At 40.6% G+C, this 22,057-nt stretch overlaps 1 protein-coding gene across 5 annotated transcripts in view; it reads right to left on the reverse strand.

Moving 5' to 3' along the window:
• RBMS3 (RNA binding motif single stranded interacting protein 3) overlaps positions 1-22,057 on the reverse strand; it is an 882,486-nt gene that overhangs the window by 148,105 nt on the left and 712,324 nt on the right. For all 5 annotated transcript variants that reach the window (XM_048510687.1, XM_048510685.1, XM_048510686.1 and 2 more), the window contains one exon: positions 14,156-14,235. In XM_048510687.1, the coding sequence (XP_048366644.1) occupies positions 14,156-14,235 (80 nt within the window). The remainder of the gene's footprint in view (positions 1-14,155; positions 14,236-22,057) is intronic.

Below are 22,057 nucleotides of genomic sequence, written 5' to 3' on the forward strand. Positions count from 1 at the left end.
GAAGATGACTCAATATGACGTAGTTGATTTATAGTGTCAGGGGACATGCACCACGAGCCATTACAAGAGCTTTGAAAAGAAAATGTAAGTCATATTTGAACTTCAAAGATCATGCAATCTGGGAACTATCATCCCGTTTCTGATGGTAAATATTTCATGGGCAAAGCTCTATTAACTCCTCAGTGTTTAAAATTCCAAAATGTTTTAAAATGACTTGAAAAGCCTGGGAGGAATATAGAGGGGAAAAAAAGAAAGCAAAAAATAGAAGATGACAGCAGAAGCTTGACGCTCTAAATGAAATAATTCCCTTCAATACAAAATGTTCTGAGACAACTCTGCCTGAAAGCATTACATGATAGCAACCTCTGACACTATTCCATACTTCCTTATGCAAATGACATAGGAAATTACAGGCACTTTTCCATCCATGTGGCTTCAAGCTAGGGCCGTGGCCTGGCTGAAATTTCTGGAATACAATGCACTCAACCACACCTTTGCATAGCAAGTTCCACCCAAACACTTAATGATTGGTTCCCCACCCTGGGACATGGACAGTATACCACACTAAACTTTCCCTGCTCAGTTAGACACAGCGTGAAACAGAGGCCCTTTCCACGCAGCGGAAAGGGCACCTCTCAACTGGCAGAAATTATGCCGGTGGAGGGGAAGGGGCCGCTAGCACGCAAGCGTGCGAGCGGCCCCAGCAGAGGCCAGCACAGAAGAGGCGGCTCTTCTGTGTGTCCCCCACTCACCTCGTCCTCCAGCGTTGGTCTAGAGGACTCCAGGGACCCGCCCATTCTGCACTCCGACCTCCAGGGGTCAGAGGGCAGCGTGGGCAGGTCTCAACAGCCCTCCAGACCGACGCTGGAGGATGAGGTGAGTGGGGGGGGGATGGGAAAGCGGCGCCTTCGGCGCGGTGCAATTTGCACCACACCAATGGGAAGGCAGTGCTTTCCAAAAACCTCCCTCAGGAAGGGAGGTGGAAAGTGGTGCCTTCACGCCGCTCAGGCCGCCTGTGCGAACAGCTGCCCAAGGACAGCGTTTTTGCCGTCCCTGGGCTGCTGTGAATGGCCCATGCAGAAAGGGTCAGACTTTTCTCTGTGATACACCTCTGAAGATGCCTGCCACAGATGCAGGTGAAATGTTAGGAACAAAATCCACCAGACCACGGCCACACAGCCCAGAAAACCCACCAGAACCAGTTGAATCTGGCCGTGAAAGCCTTCGGCAATACATTCTGGAATTAGGTTGGTACTTTACCTACTACTGCCAAGGCTTCTGGTCACCAGCAACAATGACCCTAGATGGGACACTATAACTCTATCCACTTTCAGAACCTCCCAGACCATACTGAAGGTATGCTGGAATACCTTAGCTAGAATGCCTGATGTAGAATTGGTTCCTAAAAAAGTATCTGTGTGGGTAGTACAGATCACAATCATGACACAGAGAAGGTGGGGGTAACTGCACCATTTCCCCACTTAAAATTTCCACCTGGTTACTGGCTACTTTTAGCTCCAGTTAAGTAAAAAAATGCAGATGCCCATTCTCTGCCTTTCTCCCCCTACCCAAAAGTGAAATTTAAAGTAACCCAAGGAAGACATTTTAGATCAGGGGAACTGCACAGGAAGAGAGTTAATTCCCCCCTCCCCAGCATTGCTGCCCTGGTTCGTATCTGGCACCTCAGTGGCTGCTTTTTAAGAGCTAAATTACACACTGGCATTTGTAGTCCCATAAATTCAGTGCCATGTAACTTGGCTCTGTAAAGCACAGAGTGAAGTCCTATGATAACATATGCAATTAATACGATAGAGGCTGACTGAACTTTTCTGTCGTAATGCACTGGTTAGGCTCATTATTCATAAAGAAATTACAGATTATTTTTTTAAAAAATTGTATTATAACCACTGTGATAACAGTTCTATGCCAGGTTGAAACAAATTTAATATTGGAAATTATTCATAGAATTCTAAGCCAAATATCTAATAACAAATGATGTCTACATCTGGAAAACACTGTTGATTCTCCAAACACTATACGAATCTTGACATTACATCATTGCTCTGCTAAAACTTGCAGTTTCCATTAATACATATTTCTCCTCTACTTCAACAATGTTCATGGAACTGCCATGTATTCATCCTTTGTCGGAACACATCAGTCTGATTTAGAGTAAAATAAGCACACAAGTGCCTATGTGGAGATTCGGTCTAGCTTACTTTCTCAATTCACTACAATACTGGACATGACATACAATAAAGACCTTTGTATGAAATTGGCTTTGATAGTGCAGTAATATTAAAGTCATTTGTAAGGATCCAGACTTCTTGCAGCCTAAAAAGCCATCTTGCAGGAAATGGACCACTTGAGTTAGTGTCTGATAAAGGGAGCTTTGACTCTCAAAAGCTCATACCCCAAAAATCTTGTTGGTCCCTAAGGTGCTACTGGACTTGAATCCAGCTGTTGCAGTGTAGACCAACATGGCTACTCTCTGAAATGAAGTTGGGAAAAAATCCTTAAGGTTCAGGAAGGCTTTAAGCTTGTTTTAGTTGTAGGACAGAGTTAAGAGTAACACCGCTTTGTGCATGTTGAAAACTCCCATTTATTTATTTTTGCCATCAAGACACTGTAAGGGTTTTAAAGGACGAGCTGTTTGGCACTGCTGGCCTCCGCATCATGACCCTGGTATTTCTTGGAGGTCTCCTGCCTAAATACTAGCCAAATTCAGGGTCTAGGGCAGGGGTCTTCAAACTATGGCCCTCCAGATGTTCATAGACTACAATTCCCATGAGCCCTACCACTTGGCCATGCTGACAGGGGCTGATGGGAATTGTAGTCCATGAATGGCTATCTCAGGCCTGAGGAAAACCACTCAGTCTGAATCTCTGGTCTAGAGTGTGAGTGGCCCAAAATCGTTCAGCAACCTTCCATGGTATGAGTGGGGATTTATACCTGGATTTACCAAATCCTGTTTTGCCACCTTAACCACTATACCTTGCTGGCTCTTGAAACTCCCATGAACCTCTAGAGTGGATCTCAAAAATCTGGGGGAACCTGTGTTGAAACAAAAAAAACCCCACTGCTGCTTAATAAATAGCCATATAAAACATTGTAAATGTATCTTATAATCATGATTTGGAAAGAATAAAGGTTGTGCTGTTCAACCTGTGTGCTGTTCAGCTCAAGAATTTTATAAGGATATCTCCAGGCAACAGGGAAATGTAAATGCTTCTTGTGGATGGTGGACTGTTTCCTCTTCAGTTTTGCTTTTACTACAATGCATACAGGATATAGATTGAAATATTAAATACATTAGTGAACAGGAATTACTGCTCCCATGGCAGGGATTACACTAGATAGCATTCACATCCATTCCACTACCTAAGTGCATTAATATTTACCCGGGCGGGGTGTGTGTGTGTGTGTAATAATTTACTTTGTGGAAAAAATGCACCAAAATGCTTCTGTTCTTTAGGAATGGGACGACATCATCATCATCATCATCATCATCATCATCATCATCATCATCATCATCATCATCATCATCATCATCATCATCATCATCATCATGAAACCAAATGGGCAAAGTATGTCATAGTGATCAAGGACAAGAAAGTGACCATCGTCAACATAGCGGTATTTGGTGACAGCAGAGTTGTAGTAGTAGTAGTAGTAGTAGTAGTAGTAGTAGTAGTAGTAGTAGAAGAAGAAGAAGAAGAAGAAGAAGAAGAAGAAGAAGAAGAAGAAGAAGAAGAAGAAGAAGAAGAAGAAAGTTTCGATTTATACTTCATCTTTCTCTCCTATAAGGAGAGTCAAGGTGGCTTACAAGCGCCTTTCCCTTCCTCTCCCCACAACAGACACCTTGTGAGGTAGGTGGGGCTGAGAGAGTTCCAAAGAACTGTGACTAGCCCAAGTCACCCAGCAGGAACGTAGGAGTATGGAAACACATCTGGTTCACTCTGCCACTCAAGTGGAGGAGTGGGGAATCAAACCTGGTTCTCCAGATTAGAATTCACCTGCTCTTAACCACTACACCATGCTGGTTCTGAGAAGGTCACTAAATATCACGAGAAGGTCATTAAATACCATGATTTGAAAACTGAGCTTCAGCGACTATGGCACAAACCAGCTCAGGTCATTCCAGTGGTAATTGGCAGCCTGGGCGCCATTCCAAAAACACTGGGGCAGCACTTGAAACATCTTCAAATTGACAAGATTAACATATGTCAGATTCAGAAGACAGCCCTGCTGGGATACACACAAATACTACACCAATAAATAATAACTTCCTAAGCCTCTGGGTGAGGCTCAAATTGTAATGAAAGGCCAACAACCAGCTAAAAAACTGGCAGATGTGAAATCAACCATAATGTCGGTTGTCATGCAGGTTAACAAGGGCCACATCGCATGCTGGGGCCCCTGGGCATGAGTTGACAAGTGAGCTACAAGTGGACCAATAATCCAAAATAAAGAAGTATATTGCGCAAGAAAATTGTGCCATCATGGCTTGTTACTACAACTCAGAGCCAGAAAAAAGAGGATACTTGAAGCAGATTTACGAACTGTGGAAACAACAATACCCAGATTAATATGAGAAAGTCACTGAATAACACAATCTGAAAATCAAGCTTCAGCATCTATGGCATAAACCAGCTGAGGTTGTCTCAGCGGTATTGGTACCATTCTGAAAACACTAGGGCAGGACTTGAAACGTCTTTAAATTCACAAAATTAACATCTGTCAGATTCAGAAGGCAATCCTGTTGGGATCCGCACAAATACTACACTGATACGTTACAGCTTCTTAGGCCTCTGGGTGAGGCTCAAATTGTAATGAAGGGCCAACAACCTGCTAAAGAACTGGCAGCTGTGAAATCAACCATAACAATATTAAAAATAATAATAATGGTAATAATAGTCCTAAGATATTATTAGTGCACAACATCCTAGTAAATCTTCTGGTAAGATATTAGGTTTTATTGCATCTACTCATTCTAAGGAATGATATTGCTCTTAAGTGTACAATTTCACATTTTGAGTCTATTTCTTAGAAGCCATAATTAAAGAAGTGGAAGGCATGAAGAGGCCTCAGAGAAATACTCAAGCTAATGAAAGAATGTGAAGCAAAATTAAATGTCCAAAAACAGATGAAATCGATTTTCAGTATCAGTAATGAAAGGGGTTATTGGGGATGTGGCAGGATATAGAAAATGCAGAGCAGTTTTCTTTTCTCTTAAATCCACATGAAAAGGCAAATATGGTGATAAGTGTTGCCATTATTATTAATAAAATAATAGAGTTTCATTATTATTAATAAAATTATAGAGTTTCATATTAGCAAGGACCTTTGTTAGTAGCAGAGTTTGGGATTTGCTTAAAATTATTACTGACATGAAAAGTGACATTTTTGTTTGCTATTGTATCATAGAAGTATTGCCAATACTACAGTTTCCACTTCCAGTTTCTCAACAGGAACGTGAACAAATCCCAGAACTAAGCACGTCAGAAAACTGTTTATCTCTGGACAGTAACATCTTTAATATGTTCAACAGAAGATTTATTTTGAAAAGTCAGAGAAGGAATTTGGAATAAACAAGCTGTCTCTCATACCAGGAAATGTGCTCTATTCTGTGCTAGCACCATTAACAGTCTGCTGGGCATTCAGGTGAAAAGTGGAAGACAATGTGTTTAACCTTCGACTGGTCGGTAAATCTTGTTTAACAGCCAGACAACTGGTCAGTATTTCAGGTAATATCTGAAAAGTGCAGCGTATATACCTTTCTGTCTCATGCTCTCAGGTTTCAGGATTTCCAACTCAAATTCATAAAAGAGGTCACAGCAATAACGAGAGACCATTTCCTCGCTCATGCCAATTATGGCGGTACTGGGAGGATAATTTTCAAACTCTGATTGTGCCTTTCCATATACACCAGGAGACTTGATTCTCTTTGCTTCACCATGCAGCAAGATCAGTAATTGCCTGGAGGTGGATAAAGCATAATGCTTCTCTCTTTGCTGAGAGGCATAAATCCAGGTTTATTACAGAGATGTATAAATTGAGTAGAAGCTGTGAGGGGAAACTACATGAATATAAAGAATTTCTACTTAACCTTTCCCCCCCCACCCCCATCTTGGAGTAAGTAAAGGACAAGCTAATCCCACCAGTAAGTAAATGACAAGCTAATCTCACCAGTAGGGAATGGATCAATTTATATTTTTCACTACACCTAAAATGTCATTTTTTGCTGTGTGAGCTCTTAAGAAGTACGGTAACCAATGCTGCTACAAGTGTTGCAAAGACGTAATTTGACAGACAAACATTGTCTGCTTAGACAATTATGCCCGAACGTGCTCTCTATACAAATCAATGAAATGGTGATCTTTCCCAGTCAATCATGTTTGGTAGTGAAAAGTGCCATCAAGTCGCAGCCAAATTATGGCAACCCCATATGGTTTTCAAGGCAAGTGATGAACAGAAGTAATGTGCTCGGCATAGCAACCCTGGACTTCCTTTGCGGTCTTTCATCCAAATACTGATCAGGGCCAACCCTGCTTAGCTTCTGAGATCTGACAAGATCACACAAGCCAGGGCCAATCATGTTTACAGATGCCCGATTTGTTGGGCTACTTTCTATCTGATTCTTCACACTGCTGCGCAAATATAAGACTGAAGCATGTGGAATATAACCACATAACCAGCCAACAGCAAAAAGAATAGTAATTCATCCCCACAGACATGGTTGTGAATCATTAAACTGCATTTGTAGTTTTGCTGAGAATAATCCACAAAGCTATTAGCAATCAAAACAGCAAATGAAAACTTCCACTAGTGGTTTCTTCTTCATCAGTGAAGTGCAGGGGGAAGGAGGCTTCAACATGCTCACAACTCCCAAAACAAAAAGAAGAGGAGGAGTTTGGATTTATATCCTGCCTTTCTCTCCTGAAAGGAGACTCAAAACAGCTTACAAACTCCTTCACTTTGGCCCCTTCCAAACATGCAGAGAAATGCACTTTTAATGCACTTCGCAGCTGGATTTTACTATGCAAAATAGCAAAATCCACTTGCAAACAATTGTGAAAGTGGATTGAAAGTGCATTATCCTGCATGTGTGGAAGGGGCCTTCCTCTCCCCACAACAGGCACCTGGTGAGGTAGGTGGGGCTGAGAGAGCTGCGAAGAACTGTGACTAGCCCAAAATCATCCAGCAGGCTTTGTGTGTAGGAGTGGGGAAATAAATCTATTTCACCAGATAAGAGTCCAATGCTCATGTGGAGAAGTGGAGAATCAAACCTGGTTCTCCAGATTAGAGTCCACCACTCTTAACCACTATGCCACACTGGTGGATATGATCAGAAACAAGAACTTTGAACACAAACGTTTGCTGGCTTAGACTTACAACCTGTCTTAAAGGTGGGTCACCAACTGCCCAGACATTGTTCCAGCAGTAGCAACTACCCCAGTTGTTGAAGAAACAATTGGTCTTCTTATTTGGGTTGTTTACAGCTAGAATGTTATGGAACATTGAAAACATAAACTGTAATACCACTTCCACTTACTATGGCTTTGCTACAGACAGCAAAGTCATTACCTGTCATCTGGCATTTTTCTTCTTTTTTGATTTGCTGATATGTTGCTTGATGTCGTGCTATTTTTCATTTTCCTTTTGTTACTGAAGTCCTTTCCCTTATGCCATGGAGGCCAGGTTCATTATCTCACAGGTTTTGAATAGCTGTGTCACAACTCCTGCTATGCTTATTTGTCTGTATTTTGTCTGTATGGATTTCTGCTTTATAAGGCAGTTCCAGTTACACCATAAAAGTTGCACAACTACTACAATTAGCCTGACTGTAGCATAAAAATGAGACCTGTGAGAATTTTAGAAATACAGAATTTTTGTTTGACCATGTACATACATTTTCCGTATTCAAAAGGGGGGAAATGTGCATACATTTGCATGTTTAAATATACCATGTTCTCAAAACTATCATGTGCTTGCTAATTATTAGTCTTATGTCTTCCTAATGATTGACAGCCAGTGGTTTGAAACATTAAAAATACTCATCTTAAATTCTTATACATGAATGCACTTGTCTTTCTGAACTGCTTTGCCAGTCGGCCATGAGACATATCATCAGGGAGCTCAAAGTGAAGGAAAATTAACAGGATAGGCTGATACATCTTTGCAAGAAAGCTGATACATCTTTGCAAGAAACATGTCTTTCCTTTAGCAGCCAAGAGGAGAAAGAACACAAGACGGCTGGTCTTTTGTAAGTATCTGTCCCTTTTGTAAGTTTCTGTTCCTGTGACATCAGCAGAATCAGCTCTTCATATGAGCTGCATTGTGGCCTTTGACAACTCAGGGAACATGAGTCCGTTCTGCACAGCACAAATAAGACATCCTGAGGACCTTAAAAATAAGTTTCTTAAGAAAGAATTCCATACAGATTTTTTCCCAAGATGTCCTCACGATGCCTTATTTCAACTCAAGATGTCTTTTAAAAAAAATATTTTGAAGTGCACTTATATTCATTATCATGGCTGCAAGACATCTCTTGTCTGGTTGTACAGAATACAGAGCTCAGGAGGAGTTTTATTTTTCCCTTTGACCATTTCGCTCTCTGGTCAGTTTCACCCTCTGCTTGTGTCAGACATTTTGTGTGCTGGTGAAGGGATTCTCCCTGCCTCCATATAGTTTTCCTCCCCCGCCCCAATTTTGGAGGAGCTATCTTCGAAGATACGTAGACACACATAAGAGAATCTTAGGCCCCTTCTGCACACGCAAAATAATGTGTTTTCAAACCACTTTCACAACTGTTTGCAAGTGGATTTTGCTATTCCACACAGCTTTAAAGAGCACTGAAAGCAGTTTGAAAGTGCATTATTCTGCATGTGCAGAATGAGTCTTAGCTTCTTGGAGAAAAAAAAATACAAAAACTATATATTGCTGGAATTAGCAGGAAGACCTTAGTACAATTATGTATTTTTGGGACTGAAAAGGTACTCAGGATCAGAGCCTGTATAGCAAACATCCCTAGGGCAACCTTTAGCTCACAAAATGTTGGGCACAAGTGGAGGGTGAAGGTTGGGCAGGAGAAAGTCTCTTTTCCCCTCTGTTGCCTGCGCTGTCCAGAACCAAACCAACAGCTGCTTCTTTTAAGACATCCCTCGGATGTGTTATTCTGGGTGTGCGGGGAGAAAAGAAGCAGTCGCCCCTGTTTAAGACATTCCACAGCCGTCTTTTTTGTGCTATGTGGAACAGACCCAAGTGTCTGACATTACAGCTTTTGAAAGTGGAAGGAGGTATAAGCATAGCATCAACATTTGAAATACAATAATAGGTAATTATTGCTAACCAATAAGCTGAGAGAGAATGAAACAGGACATAGCCATGTCCCCTGACTAATGTAATACATAACAGACATGGAAACAAATGGTCAAGAGTAAGGTTGCTTTCACACATGCCAGATAACGTACTTTCAATGAACTTTAGCAATCATTTGCAACTGGATTTTCCTGGATTTTCAGAAGGCTTGACTTTTTATTTTCTTGGAAGTCGATCTACAAGCACTGAAATTGACTTGGCCATGGTTTTTCTGCACATGTATCCTCCCTCTGCATTTTCATGACTGTGAAGTTATCTCTTTCTCATGTTACCTTTTGTACCACCAGTCCTTTCTTACACCAGGAAATTTTATTGCCAGGGAATCTTGTGGATTCTGCCACACTTATCAGGAGGATACAGTGGGGAGAGGGAAGGAATAAAAAACAGCGCACCACCAGGACCATGCAATGCTTTGATTCCCTATGGATATTTTGGTCTTGTGGAAAGGTGATACTGCCATTATCAGGATATGTAATTGGGTGGGATTTTCTGAATGGATAGCTCACAGGCTAGCATGATTGCACATCACTGCCCATTAAAAATGCTGCTGGCTTATAACTATGCTTAGTGGTGAATTCTTGTTATCGCTGTTCTCCTTATAAACTTCGACTAGCTTATTAATGCTTATCTAACTTCACCATTAAAATACTGATCTGTTAGGAAGCCAGCAGAATTTTAGCTTAGCCTTGCTCTGTTCACTTTTTTCAAGAGATCTAGATTTGCTGTTCAGGAATGAAGGAGTTTTCTAACTTTTTCCCTTTCCCTCCCAGTTTTATAGAGGGTGCTGCTGTCTGACCGAAGTATGATGTTGAAGTATTTTCATCAGGGATATATCAACCACTGGAAGCCCTGCCTTCATATCATTTGATGAACATTCAATTGGTTTCATAGATCTTTACAATATATTTCCATAAAAATACATTTCTCAGGAAAATCTCATAAGCCATGCATTTATTTCAGCATACAACTAGCTGTCTAGGACATTCGCTATGGTGAGCCATAAAACAAAATTTAGTTGGTATGGTGACCCAACTAAAAAAAACAACAGAGCATATTCAGATCAATAAAAATGTAAAAGGCCACAACCATTATAAAAGGCTTCATGACTCACAGGATGAGAAACACTGCCAAAGGACACCAATGGGCATTTTAGCATTGAATACGCACAGGAAGTATTGCGTATTGAAACTTAGAAAATAATCTGTCGTCTCTATAATCCCACAAACTGCCTTGAATTACTTCCAAAATAACATACAGTCTTATGGTTACAACTCATCAAGTGCCTGCATTTATGTTCAGTTTAACACAACACAACAACCTTTATTAGGCATTTAAAATAGGCTCTAGAGCATTACCAGACATTTATGAAGTACAAATCAAGAGTACATTCAAAATGCAGACAAAAAGACTGTATATAGCAGTATACATTACTTAGATAGTTCTGGCACTTGTAAAAGAAATTTTGCTACTTTTTCCAAGAGCACGACATCTGTATTGTTTAACAAAAGAACCACAACAGAACTGTCAGAGTCTCTTTCAGATTTGTCTAGGGCCAGCCTGGGAGAGAAATTTCTAATGCTCACATATCTCGGACAGTCAAGAATAATGTGAGCAAGAGTCTCCACTTGGTTTTTACAGTGTGAACAAACTCGATCCTGGAGAGGGATGGATAAGTAACGACCCTTTGTAATGTTCAGTTTGATTAACATGTGCTTAAATATTTTATTATTGACTTCATGAGACAAGAGTATGTGACTAAAAAGATACTTGCTAGTCCCTGCTATCCTCAGCATCTTCATCAGATGTAGCTATGATATTAGATAGACTATATGGTACTACAAAATTTTGTTACTGATGATCAACTTCCTTTGCCTAACATGTAAATTCAGTTCCACACGTGTTAGGACACACCATCAATGAAAGTGTTCCTTCAACAGAGCTGTACTCTATTTTTTTCTGCACCAAGGTATTTGAACAAAACATCAGAATTGCATAAAGTTGAAATGAATTTTTCTTTTAGAATATTTGATATTCTCATGCACGCAATACAACTCCTTGTATTCAACATGTACATTTAGAAAAATATAGATGTAATGTGGGTGTTACCTATATTGAACAATTAATTATGTGGCTGTGGTTAAATCACATTTTGGTGATTGGTGGTGCAGATTGTAAGGTGAGGCGCTATTCGGCTCTCTTTTTCCTCTTTGCACCAATTCTCTTTCTGAACCCCTAGGCTGTTGTGATGGTGCATTTTCCATCAGATGGTGAAACTTCTTATCAGACCCTCCCTACTACCCTCAAATCTTCAAGTATTTTTGGACCCAGATTTGTCAATCATATCCCATTCCCAGACAGCACACACTGGTTGCCACACTTTAGTCGTTGGCCCCACATAGGAAGCCTTTCTCCAGAAAATTGTCCAGAATTTCTCCAGTAGTAATCCAGTGGGTGTTGTCAGTTTGTGAAACGACTACTTCAGTTCATGCAATCACCCACATGCAATCATTACTGGAAGTAGCAATTTTCTGTTTCTAATTTTAACTATTTCCATAGTATTTTATAATTATTGTTGATAGATTTTATTTAAATTAGTCATACTAGAAATTCCAAAATATTTAAAACTTTTATGTACCAATAGAATTCCTAAAGAATGAGTAGCTTCTAATTGTACCTTCAGGGGAATATTACAACATAACATACTTGATTTTGAAAAGTTCATCTTTAACGCTGAAACTTGACTAAATTTTAGAAGTTCTTCTTTCAAGGATTTTATTGATGCTTTCAAGTCATTTACAGATATTAACATATCAGCTGCATACAAAGTTAGAAGGTACTCTTCCACATTTAACTCCTCTAATCTCATTATTATATTTTAATTTATTAGCTAAAGACTCTAATACTAAAATAAAAAAAGCAGCAGAGAATGTGGACATCCTTGCTTAGTTCCACAATTGATTTTTGCTGTACCCAATATGCAATTATTTATTAATATATGTGCACAAGATGTAGAATAGATAAGTCAAAATGGCATTGGTAAATCTATTTCCAAATTTAATTTGCTACAGTATTTTTATTTATTTTCTACAGATGACGCTGGAAAGACAAATCAAATCAATCAAAAATAAAAATAAACTGTTTCCTCAAGCTGATTAAAAATGTTTATAAGCCTTTATGGGAAAATACTATATTTTATAAAACTTCTTACATTGCATAAATTTTCATTGGACTAGCTTGGCCCAAATATCAATAACAAGAAACAGTTCAAATAGTCAGGTAGTCTCCTGTCAGTGGTGTATCTGTAGAAAACAGCACCCAGGGCAAGCACTACATTTCGCCCCATCCCCAAATTCCATGTGGAGTTCAGGGATTGGGCATGCCTGTTTGATGCTGTAGAAACGATGCGGATAAAGTAACTCTGCTCTGTTTTCATGTTTGCATGTCTCTGTGCAGGCCAAAACCCATGGAAACAATGCAGGTTGCTGTTGCGCCTTCGCACTGAGGTGTGTCTTTTTTTGTACCTCACCTCCCTTCACTGTGTAGCTATGTGGGCAGGTAGGCATGGACCCCCAGAGCCATGGTGACATCTTGCGATGCCGCAAGATATCCCTGTGACCCTGCGTGGCTATGCAGCTGTGAGGGACCTTTAAAAACAAAGGCTCATTCCGCACACGCAAAATAATGCACTTTCAAGCTGCTTTCACAACTGTTTTTGCCATTCCGCACAGCTTCAAAGAGCCCTGAAAGCAGCTTGAAAGTGCATTATTCTGCGTGTGCAGAATGAGCCAAATGGAAGCACAGCCGATTAAAGTGATTCCCAGTCAGTCATTCACTTGCAAGCAGCTGCAACCCAGGTTTTACAAAAAGAATCACAGATAGTGTGATTCTCAAAAAAATCCAGTTCAGGGTACTTAACATGGGGCAGCCTTGTTTAAAAGGTGGGATCTGTGTAGAGTCGCCCCTCCCCCGAAACGGGTTTTTCCCCCATCCCCATCCCTGGTTTATTGGCCCGTGAGACAGGGACTTTATTCTGACTGGCTCCAGCTTTGTACTGCTGACACCACCCTCAAGCTCCACCTGGCCAGTTTAAAGATGGATTCAGTCAAGCTGAGCCCAGCATCAACAGGTGCACCCCACCCTTGAATTCCACATGAAATTTGGGGACCAAGTAAGCCCAGTTGAACACTGGCTGGGTTCACTGTTCAACTGCATGCTTGACCCAAACTCCACCTATTTGAGGGGCATGAACTGGCACCTCTTGAGGGGTGGCACCTGGGGCACCTGCCCTGCCTTGCCCCATGTAAATATGCCTTTGTCCCCTGTACAAGTACCAGGTCATTGCCTTTCCCAGTAATCTACAGTTTACTCTCAGCAAGTTGGGTACTAATTTTACTGACCTTGGAAGGATAAAAGGCTGAGCAGACCTTGAGCCAGCTACCTGAAACTGACTTCTGTTAGGATTGAACTCAGGTTGTGAACAGAGCTTTGGCTGCAGTACTGAAGCTTTCCACTCTGCACCACGGGCTCCTGTGATACAGTACAGCACATCAAAATTAATGTAGTCTAACAAAATAGACGACTGTTGCATAAAATGTCAAACCCACCCTGATTATTCATTACTAATAAACCTCCAAAATGTCATATTAAATAACTGATCTCTCAACTCTAGTGTGGAGACACAGAACATCCCAAAAACTTCTGAAGTCCCAGAATTCTTGTTCTTCATCACTGTTCTGGAGGTTTAATTAGATAAACAATGAAGGGAAAGACTTACCCGGCACACCAGGGGGTGTTTTCAGGTACTTTCCATTAAAATGCTGTATAACCACTTCACATTTTTCAGTAGATTCCATCCTGGAATGCAGAAAAAAAAATTAAAACGAAATTATTATTGCTGAACATCCATCCATTTATAGTTATCAAGAGAGAATTCCTGATGGGGAGAAAACCTTCACAAACTGTTTTTGCCAGACCATAAAAATCAAGGAAGAACATGGGCTATTTTATTATCAGGTTGCCTTAAGTAGCAATAGATAGTGATGCACATCTGTGGCAATAGCACCATATTGTTTAATTATTAAACCACTTCATACATTACATGCTGTTGTGTGCTAAAAATCCTACAACCTGCAACCACTAACCCACATGTCTACTTCCCGCCATGGTCCCAAGAATGGTCTTTCCATGCGGCAGAAAGAAGCTGAGGAATGAAGAATGCAGGAATGCAGGAAAAAAATCCATATATTGTTCTCCATTTTTATTGACTTTCTGCTCCTCCAAGCACCTTTCTAATTTAACTTCCTGCTAGAAGATACGGCAATATTTTCCAGAGAAATGGCCATTAAAAATAAAAGTTTTCATCTTTTTACCTGTCCCAAACTTTTAATTTCAGTCCATAGGACTATTTGCCACTGGAATTTTTAGTTCCTATCACCATGGCTCTCTAGCAAGGATACTGGAGTAATTCAAATCTCTTTTATATCTCACCTTTTCAAAAGGAGCTAATATCTCGCTTTAGAATACAGCCTAACTTGGAAGATGAGATATACTGACATATCCTCCTGGAGGACTAAGATATTCTTCATAGTCTAAACACAGGGTGGTGCAAAGCAGTTTGCATTCTACTACAGAAGTTTACAGTTTGGAAATCCTGACAAGGGGATAATTAAGAGTATCAAATTTTATGTTACTTTTATGTTTCAGGAGGAGGCATTAAGGGAGTCTCTCTTGGCTTGTAATCACTGCCTTTTGTAGCTCCCTCCTCCCCCCTTTTTAACTGCTGCTACAAACATGTAGATGGGCCATTTCTGGGAACAAAAAGAATGGAGCCGAGATTGTGCGCTTTTGCTTCATTCACATTTAACTAAGCGTATGTCAGCAGCCAGCCTTTAGAGACTTTTGACTCTGAAAGAATAAACGCAATAAAAGTTTTTTTTTCTGTAGCTGCGGGGGTGGAGTGTCAAACCATGTTACGCTGTACTACGCAGCAGTGACAATTTCATTTTAATACATGGGGGTAAATCGTAACAACCCAAAGTATTCCCAGAAAAGAATGCAACACAGAGCTGCCAATTTAAATAGCTTCTTCGTGCACTTCATGCATATTATGTGGGAAAAGAATAAATGTGAAGTTCACGGTTCTCTGGATTGACTAAAGGGGCGGGGCTCACTTGAAAGAAGGGGTTTCAACTGGGGGTTCACAACTAACAAAGCTCAAATGGTAGGACAAGCTGTCTGCCATTTGGCACACACATCACTTGAAAACGACATTAGCATGATCAACTCTATCTTAAAATAAAGCATAATAGACCAAGCAGTTTATCCTATGCTCTTTTCAGACACACTTCTGAATAACTATGACCTTGCCCCATCCTTCATCTCTGCTATCGGAGCTGTTAGGAACAATGTAAAACAGGGAAGACAGAGAACATTCCTTGGTTTTCATTCATGATTTGAAACTTCACATTTTCTGATCAGTGATGGGGCTGAAATCCACAACTACCATAACTGCCCACAACTAGTTATACTTTGATAAATGGAGCATCATCCCCTATGAAGTTCTGAATGGAGTCATATTGTAAAAAAAATATGCATGGAATATACTTGTATTTTTTAAAGTATGGCTTTATCCGAGTCTGGACACTGAGCTCAATGCAGAATTATCACAAAAAGTCCATTTTTGTAAGGACTAGGAAACTGGGGGAAAGCCCAGGGAACTTCTGAGACATTCCTGCAGTCAGGTCGGAGCTGTGTGATTCCTAAGCTTGTCTGACCATGCTCTGGTAAGTCCTCCAACACAATATTTATAGCTTATGAAAAACCTTTTTATATTGTTTCTCTTTGCACCCCCCTCCCCCACAGGTCAAATTTTTGTTCTCTTCAGAGCTAAAAAATTTCTCCCTCCAGTCTCAATGTTGAAAATAAATTAATTTTTAACAGCAGAATCCCATTTTATATCACAACCATATTGAGAGCTTCCCCCTCTCTCAGCTCTCCCCTTCCCTTGCCTTTTCTTGAGTGTTTTCCGGGGATTTTCATAACTGAAGACCAATTCAAGTGAAGGAGATGGTTGGTCCTGCACATTACAGGTGATAACACTATAATTACCATTTACATACATACATGCAATGTGGCTTTTTAAACTACCAGTATGGCATCCATTTCAAGAAAGATGTTTCCATCTTTAACTTTTTCTAGCAGTAGCTTATTCAAAAGAGTGGGGGAAAAAACAGCAATTTATTTTGCATTTTATTGCACATACATTTAAACAAGTAACATACATTTAGCTATTTCCTTAGTAGTCCAGGTAAGGATTTTATTTAAATTATTGTTATTCCACCTTTCTCCAGTTAGGGAGTTAGAGTCAATTACAATGGCAGTTTGAATTGGCACACATAAAGGAGGAGTTTAAAATCAAGCAGACCAAAAAACAAAACGAAACTGTGGTCCACTAACACTGCTGGTCCCACAAGGACAATTCTGTCTATGGTTAAATGCTCTCCAATAGATCTTACCCATACTTAAATTGTGGATCCTTGCCTGACATCATCAGCAAGGCAATTCCATCACCAAGCAAAGCCCTTACATGAGCCAAGTCTGATTTAAGGAGCCTGCATGGAGGAACAGACACCAAGCCCTAGGCCTAGCTGGATGAAGATAATGGCCAAAAAGGTACATACTGAAACCCCTTAAATGAGGCAGGTATGTTAACCAGAACATACATAATGACTAATGAAAGAAGATCTTGTACTTGCATCTGTACAAGTGCTGTGGGAGGACATGCATCTCAATGTCAGAGTACACAACTCAAGCTTCCAGCTTATCTTAGGCCATCTCTAGCAAAAGGAAAGCTTTCTGGTGCTCAGGGACTGGAAAGTTCTCTGCTGCTTGTGAAAGCAGTCAGAATAGACAATATGGGACTAAATAAACCAAAGGTCATAGTATATACTGTATCCTGAACTATATTTTCACTATTAGACGGCGACTCAAAGTGGCTTGCAACATCATTCTTAATTTTATCCTCACAACAGTAAGCCTGTGAAATAGTTTAGGCTGAGAGACAGAGAACAGTACAAGGTCATCCAGCAGTGGCAATTTGAATCTGGATACCCTAATAAGGTTCCCTACTCTGGGCTGGGAACTTCCCAATCTGAGGGTAGATCTCTGGCGAATGCAGAGTTTGAGGAGGGGAAGGAGTTCAGCAAGACTGTCACAGAGACCACCCTCAAAAATTTGCCATTTTCTCCAAGGGAACTGACTTCTACATTGAGATCATAGTAATTCTGGGAGGACCCCAGCTCTGCCCCCCACCCCCATGGAAGTTGGCTATCCACTACCTCACACTGAGGTGAGGTGAAAGGGTTAAATGCACACTTTCCGTCTGTACCAGTCCTCCCTTAAAGCTGTACCCTCTGCAGCTACGTTCTATTGGGGGGTGGATAGGGGATCATGAAATTGCACATAATGACATTCCACTTTTAAAAAGAGAAATTACTTCTATAAAACCTCTATGCTGCATTTGTATACTTGCGGTGTTTACAAATATCAATGTTAAGAGTTAGAAGTTCACGCTGATAAGCCAAATGTCACCACCGAAGCAAGTGAAGTGTGTCCTTCTATGAGATATATATTTATGCTATTTTTCTGAAACAGATTGTGTTTTCCTCTATAAAGCACGGTTGCCTTAAGATGGTTATTATACATTTTAAAAAGTAATAGGGAGCTTTCACAATGATAACAGAAATAAATACATGCCAAGACCTTCTAGAACTGAGTCAAGTCTACATGCTTATTATGCCAATTAATACAACCCCAAGTGAAAAAGACAAAATATGTATTAGAAAGAATAACAGAATTAAATGACAGTTCCTAGCAAATGCCGGAAGCTTAAAATAATATGTTAGCAGCACAACTATGTAATTTTCTTTCAGTGACATATGGCATGTATAATTCCATTTTTTGTGCTTTTTTTCTATAAAGCACTACACAAGTGTCCCTTCAGTTGACAAAATTGTATTTAGCCAGATCCTAGTTCGAAAGTCACAGCCCCTGGGTATTGTTACATCTTTGTATTTGAACTAGTGTTTTTGGAAGGTGCTGGTAAGCGGTGAGAAGATTTTATTCATCTTGCTAGACAGATCTCATTCTAATTGTCACTAGAAAATGTGTTTATTATCATGCAAACATCCATTGTACAACAACACTATAACATCTCATGCATTTAAAATGGGTTACTATACAACTGTATGAAGGTCTATTCAGACTTTATATTTTTCAGCGCGGGATTTACTGCAAGTGATTCCTGAATGCCCATCGAGGCATAATTCCTAATATGTACAATTTGACACCTTGCAAACACCGATTCTGACATTTCTGACATCCAGTTATGAAACTTATATTGTTGACAGGGATGCCAATGAACTGCTCATAATGTCCTCCAAAGAACCTCACAAAACTGCAATGTAAATTTTGAACTGGACCAGTTAAAATGAACAGGTATAAATCCAATAAAAATGCAGAGCAGGTTTAGCATCAATATCTGCCTGTGTGCTAGATTGTGATTGTAAGCTGCTTTGAGACTTTTTAACGTAGAGGAAAGCAGGTTATAAAACCAATTCTTCTTCTTCGTCTAATGGACCCTAATTTCTTGTCAGCGAAGTAGGTGTTTGTAGTGACTACTGTTTTCCCAACTAAGTGAACAAATGACTTTTTCTACTTGAGGTTTGAAGAAAATGTTAAAACCATTTTTTCCCTCTGAGCAGGAGGAATGGGAAATTGTTTTCTTGATTCACCTCAGCCACCTTTTTAGAAATGCTAACAGAGGTAAGAAAGAGACAGTGGGATGCGTAAAGTCCAGAGGTGGGATCCAACCAGTTCTCACCACTTCTCTAGAAGTGGTTACTAATTTTTTCTGAGTGCCGAGAAGGGGTTACTAAAGCAACCTCCCTGCCCAATAGGGACTGGAGGTGCGTGTGTGCGGCAGTGCCACTGTTTGAATCCCACCACCATCGGAAGCTGTTATTAAAAATTTTGGATCCCACCACTGGTCAAGTCCCCCCCCCCTTTTTTTTACATGCAGAGATCAGAGATTTGGAGGTTCTAAAATGCTAGAAAGGGCTTCAGGGGAAAAACCGACAAATTGTGGAGACTCTAGAAAAAGGATCTTTGTTCCGACTGACTTGGTCAGTGGGGGGAAAAAGAGGAATAAAACTCCTGGGAGCAAGGAGGAAGGTGTCTCTTTCAGCTGAGTCTCTCAGAGGAGACAGATCTCTCATCTGAGGTCTGGAGGAGGCAGACATTTTTATCATGTGCTGTACCAGGGAACTGAGGAAACCTTCCAGCTAATTGATACATCCGAAGTTCAAAAGCCTTTCCTGTATTTTAACATCTTGTAGGGAATGTATAGAAAGAGGGACAGAAGCATTGTTTTTCTCTCATTTAATTTGGATCCCTTTTTCAATCTGGTGCTCTGCTAAAATTATACTTGTCATTTTCTTTTTAATAAATACTTTTTAAATTCTGCATCAAGGGGAATACAGCCCAAGAAGAAGAAGACGACTTTTAAAATTCTGGCTACTGGTAGCAGTTCTTTGTACCACATAGACTTCCCCTATTTTAGACACACTATTTTAAAAGGGGGCACCAGGAGGGGGAAGTCTGGCAGTTGGCAAATGGGCTATTCCTTCAGGGGTGCATCAGGTAGTAAATCATCCCCGATGTGCCCAGGAGTGGGGAAGCATGAGACACTGAGGCAAGGTCTCAGAGTTTGGAAATGGAAGTTAGGGGGTCCTGGTCTTCCCTGTGGGCAATTCCAATAATTGTCAGGTGGTGGCAGCAGTTACTCAAGAGAAAGAGACAAGCCCCTCTAGGAGGAGATAGGTACCCCTGGGACAGGGTAGGGTGGAATAGGACTGCAGGTCAGATCAGACCCATTCCGCTACAATGGCACTGAACCCTAAGGCAGTGATGGCGCACCTTTTAGACACCGAGTGCCAGGGGCGGAGCAAGGGGAAACTGCACCTGGGGCATGCGTGCGCCCTGCCATGCCCGCCCTAGAATGCCCCCAAAACGTCCTGAAACACCGTCACCATGCCCCTGGAATGCCCTTACCATGCCCCCGCAGGGGTGCGCGCCCAGTGGATCGTTCACCCCTCGCCCCCTTGGTGCTATGCCACTGCCAAGTGCCCAAACTGGAGTGATGGCACGAGTGCACACAAAGAGGGCTCTGCCACCTCTGGCACTCGTGCCATAGGTTCGCCACCACTGCCCTAAGGTGTACTTCTTGTTTACAGTCTGCTGCTCTGACCATGGTGATCCATGCTACAGTAACCTTGAAGACAGACTACTGAGGTGTCAGTGCATCAGCTTGATTGTGATTAAAGGTTGGTAGGGGCATAACACTCTCATTTTACATTGAGTGCTAATTTTTCCAGGTCCAATTCAAGGTGCAGGAATTTACCTTTAAAGTTCTTCATGATCTGGAACACCCATTTTTTTTTAAAGACTGCCGCTCCTGTTATGAGCCCATGTAACATCTTTGCTCAGGAGAATCTTCCAACAGCCCCACCCCAGTCAAGGGTTTGATTGGCTGCTGATTGTTCAGAGGATTCCTCTGTGGTTATCTTGGTCCTACACAATAGTTTGCCAGAGAAAGCTTATGAATTCTGGTACAAGTCCAGGAGGACAGTAAAACCAAACTGTTTAAGTCAGAATTCTGAGTCCCAATACTATAGACACTGTGGGAGTCATTAACTGTGGGGGTTTTTTTTAGGTACAAGGATGCTGTGGTTTAAAATGTTGTACCAGCTTTGTGGATAGCTTCTCTTTTTATTGTTATATCCATGGATGATCTAATTAGTTTTAGTTTGTTACCTGCCTCAGGTCCCAGTTATCTGGGGAAAAGCAGGTCTATAAATATTTTAAATGAATAAATAAAAGCTAATAATATATTTTCAACTGAAAGCCAGGAGCAATGCCATTTCTACACAATTCTGCATAAACTTAAGAGTAACTGGATGGGTTAGAAGCCCTAAATGATTACTTACGCAGTCTGTGAAATGCTACTTGGAGAACAAGCACAATTGCCCAGATGTAGGTATTTCCCCAAACAGATAGCCCAACAAATGTTTTCCCCAGTTTAAACAAGGAAGACAGTGTTTACAAGTGTGCAAGTGTCTGTGCACCAATTCAGTATCTTAATTTAAAAAAAACAACCTGTTCAATATCCAATTTGTATAGAGTCACAAACCATTGCATAAATATTCATAGATATATGAGGCCAGTGGGCTGGAATAAAGAAGTGTCCAGTAAATTAAAGAAATAAATTGTGCTTATTCGTAAGTGTACCTCAAAACATTTTATGCTAGAAACATGTAGCTGATAGAGATCTGTGGTTGTTCAAAAAAAATAAACAAAATATACTCATCAGACCTCAACAACGAAGGATATGACACACACACACTCCCACAAAACACCTCCGATACAAGGCAGTTTCTGCTGGTCCAGTTTAATGTAATTTCATTATAATCAGTATAAGAGAGACAAAGGCTAAATAAAGCAGAGTAAGAGATTATGTCAGAGATCAGTGATGGATATGATCTGACATTTCTTGCACATTTTAATGTTTCTTAAAAGCAGCAATGTGGCTCATATGATATTAGCGGTGGCAGGAAAAAAA

This window comes from Sphaerodactylus townsendi, linkage group LG11, assembly GCF_021028975.2.
Source record: "Sphaerodactylus townsendi isolate TG3544 linkage group LG11, MPM_Stown_v2.3, whole genome shotgun sequence".
NCBI lineage: Eukaryota > Metazoa > Chordata > Lepidosauria > Squamata > Sphaerodactylidae > Sphaerodactylus > Sphaerodactylus townsendi.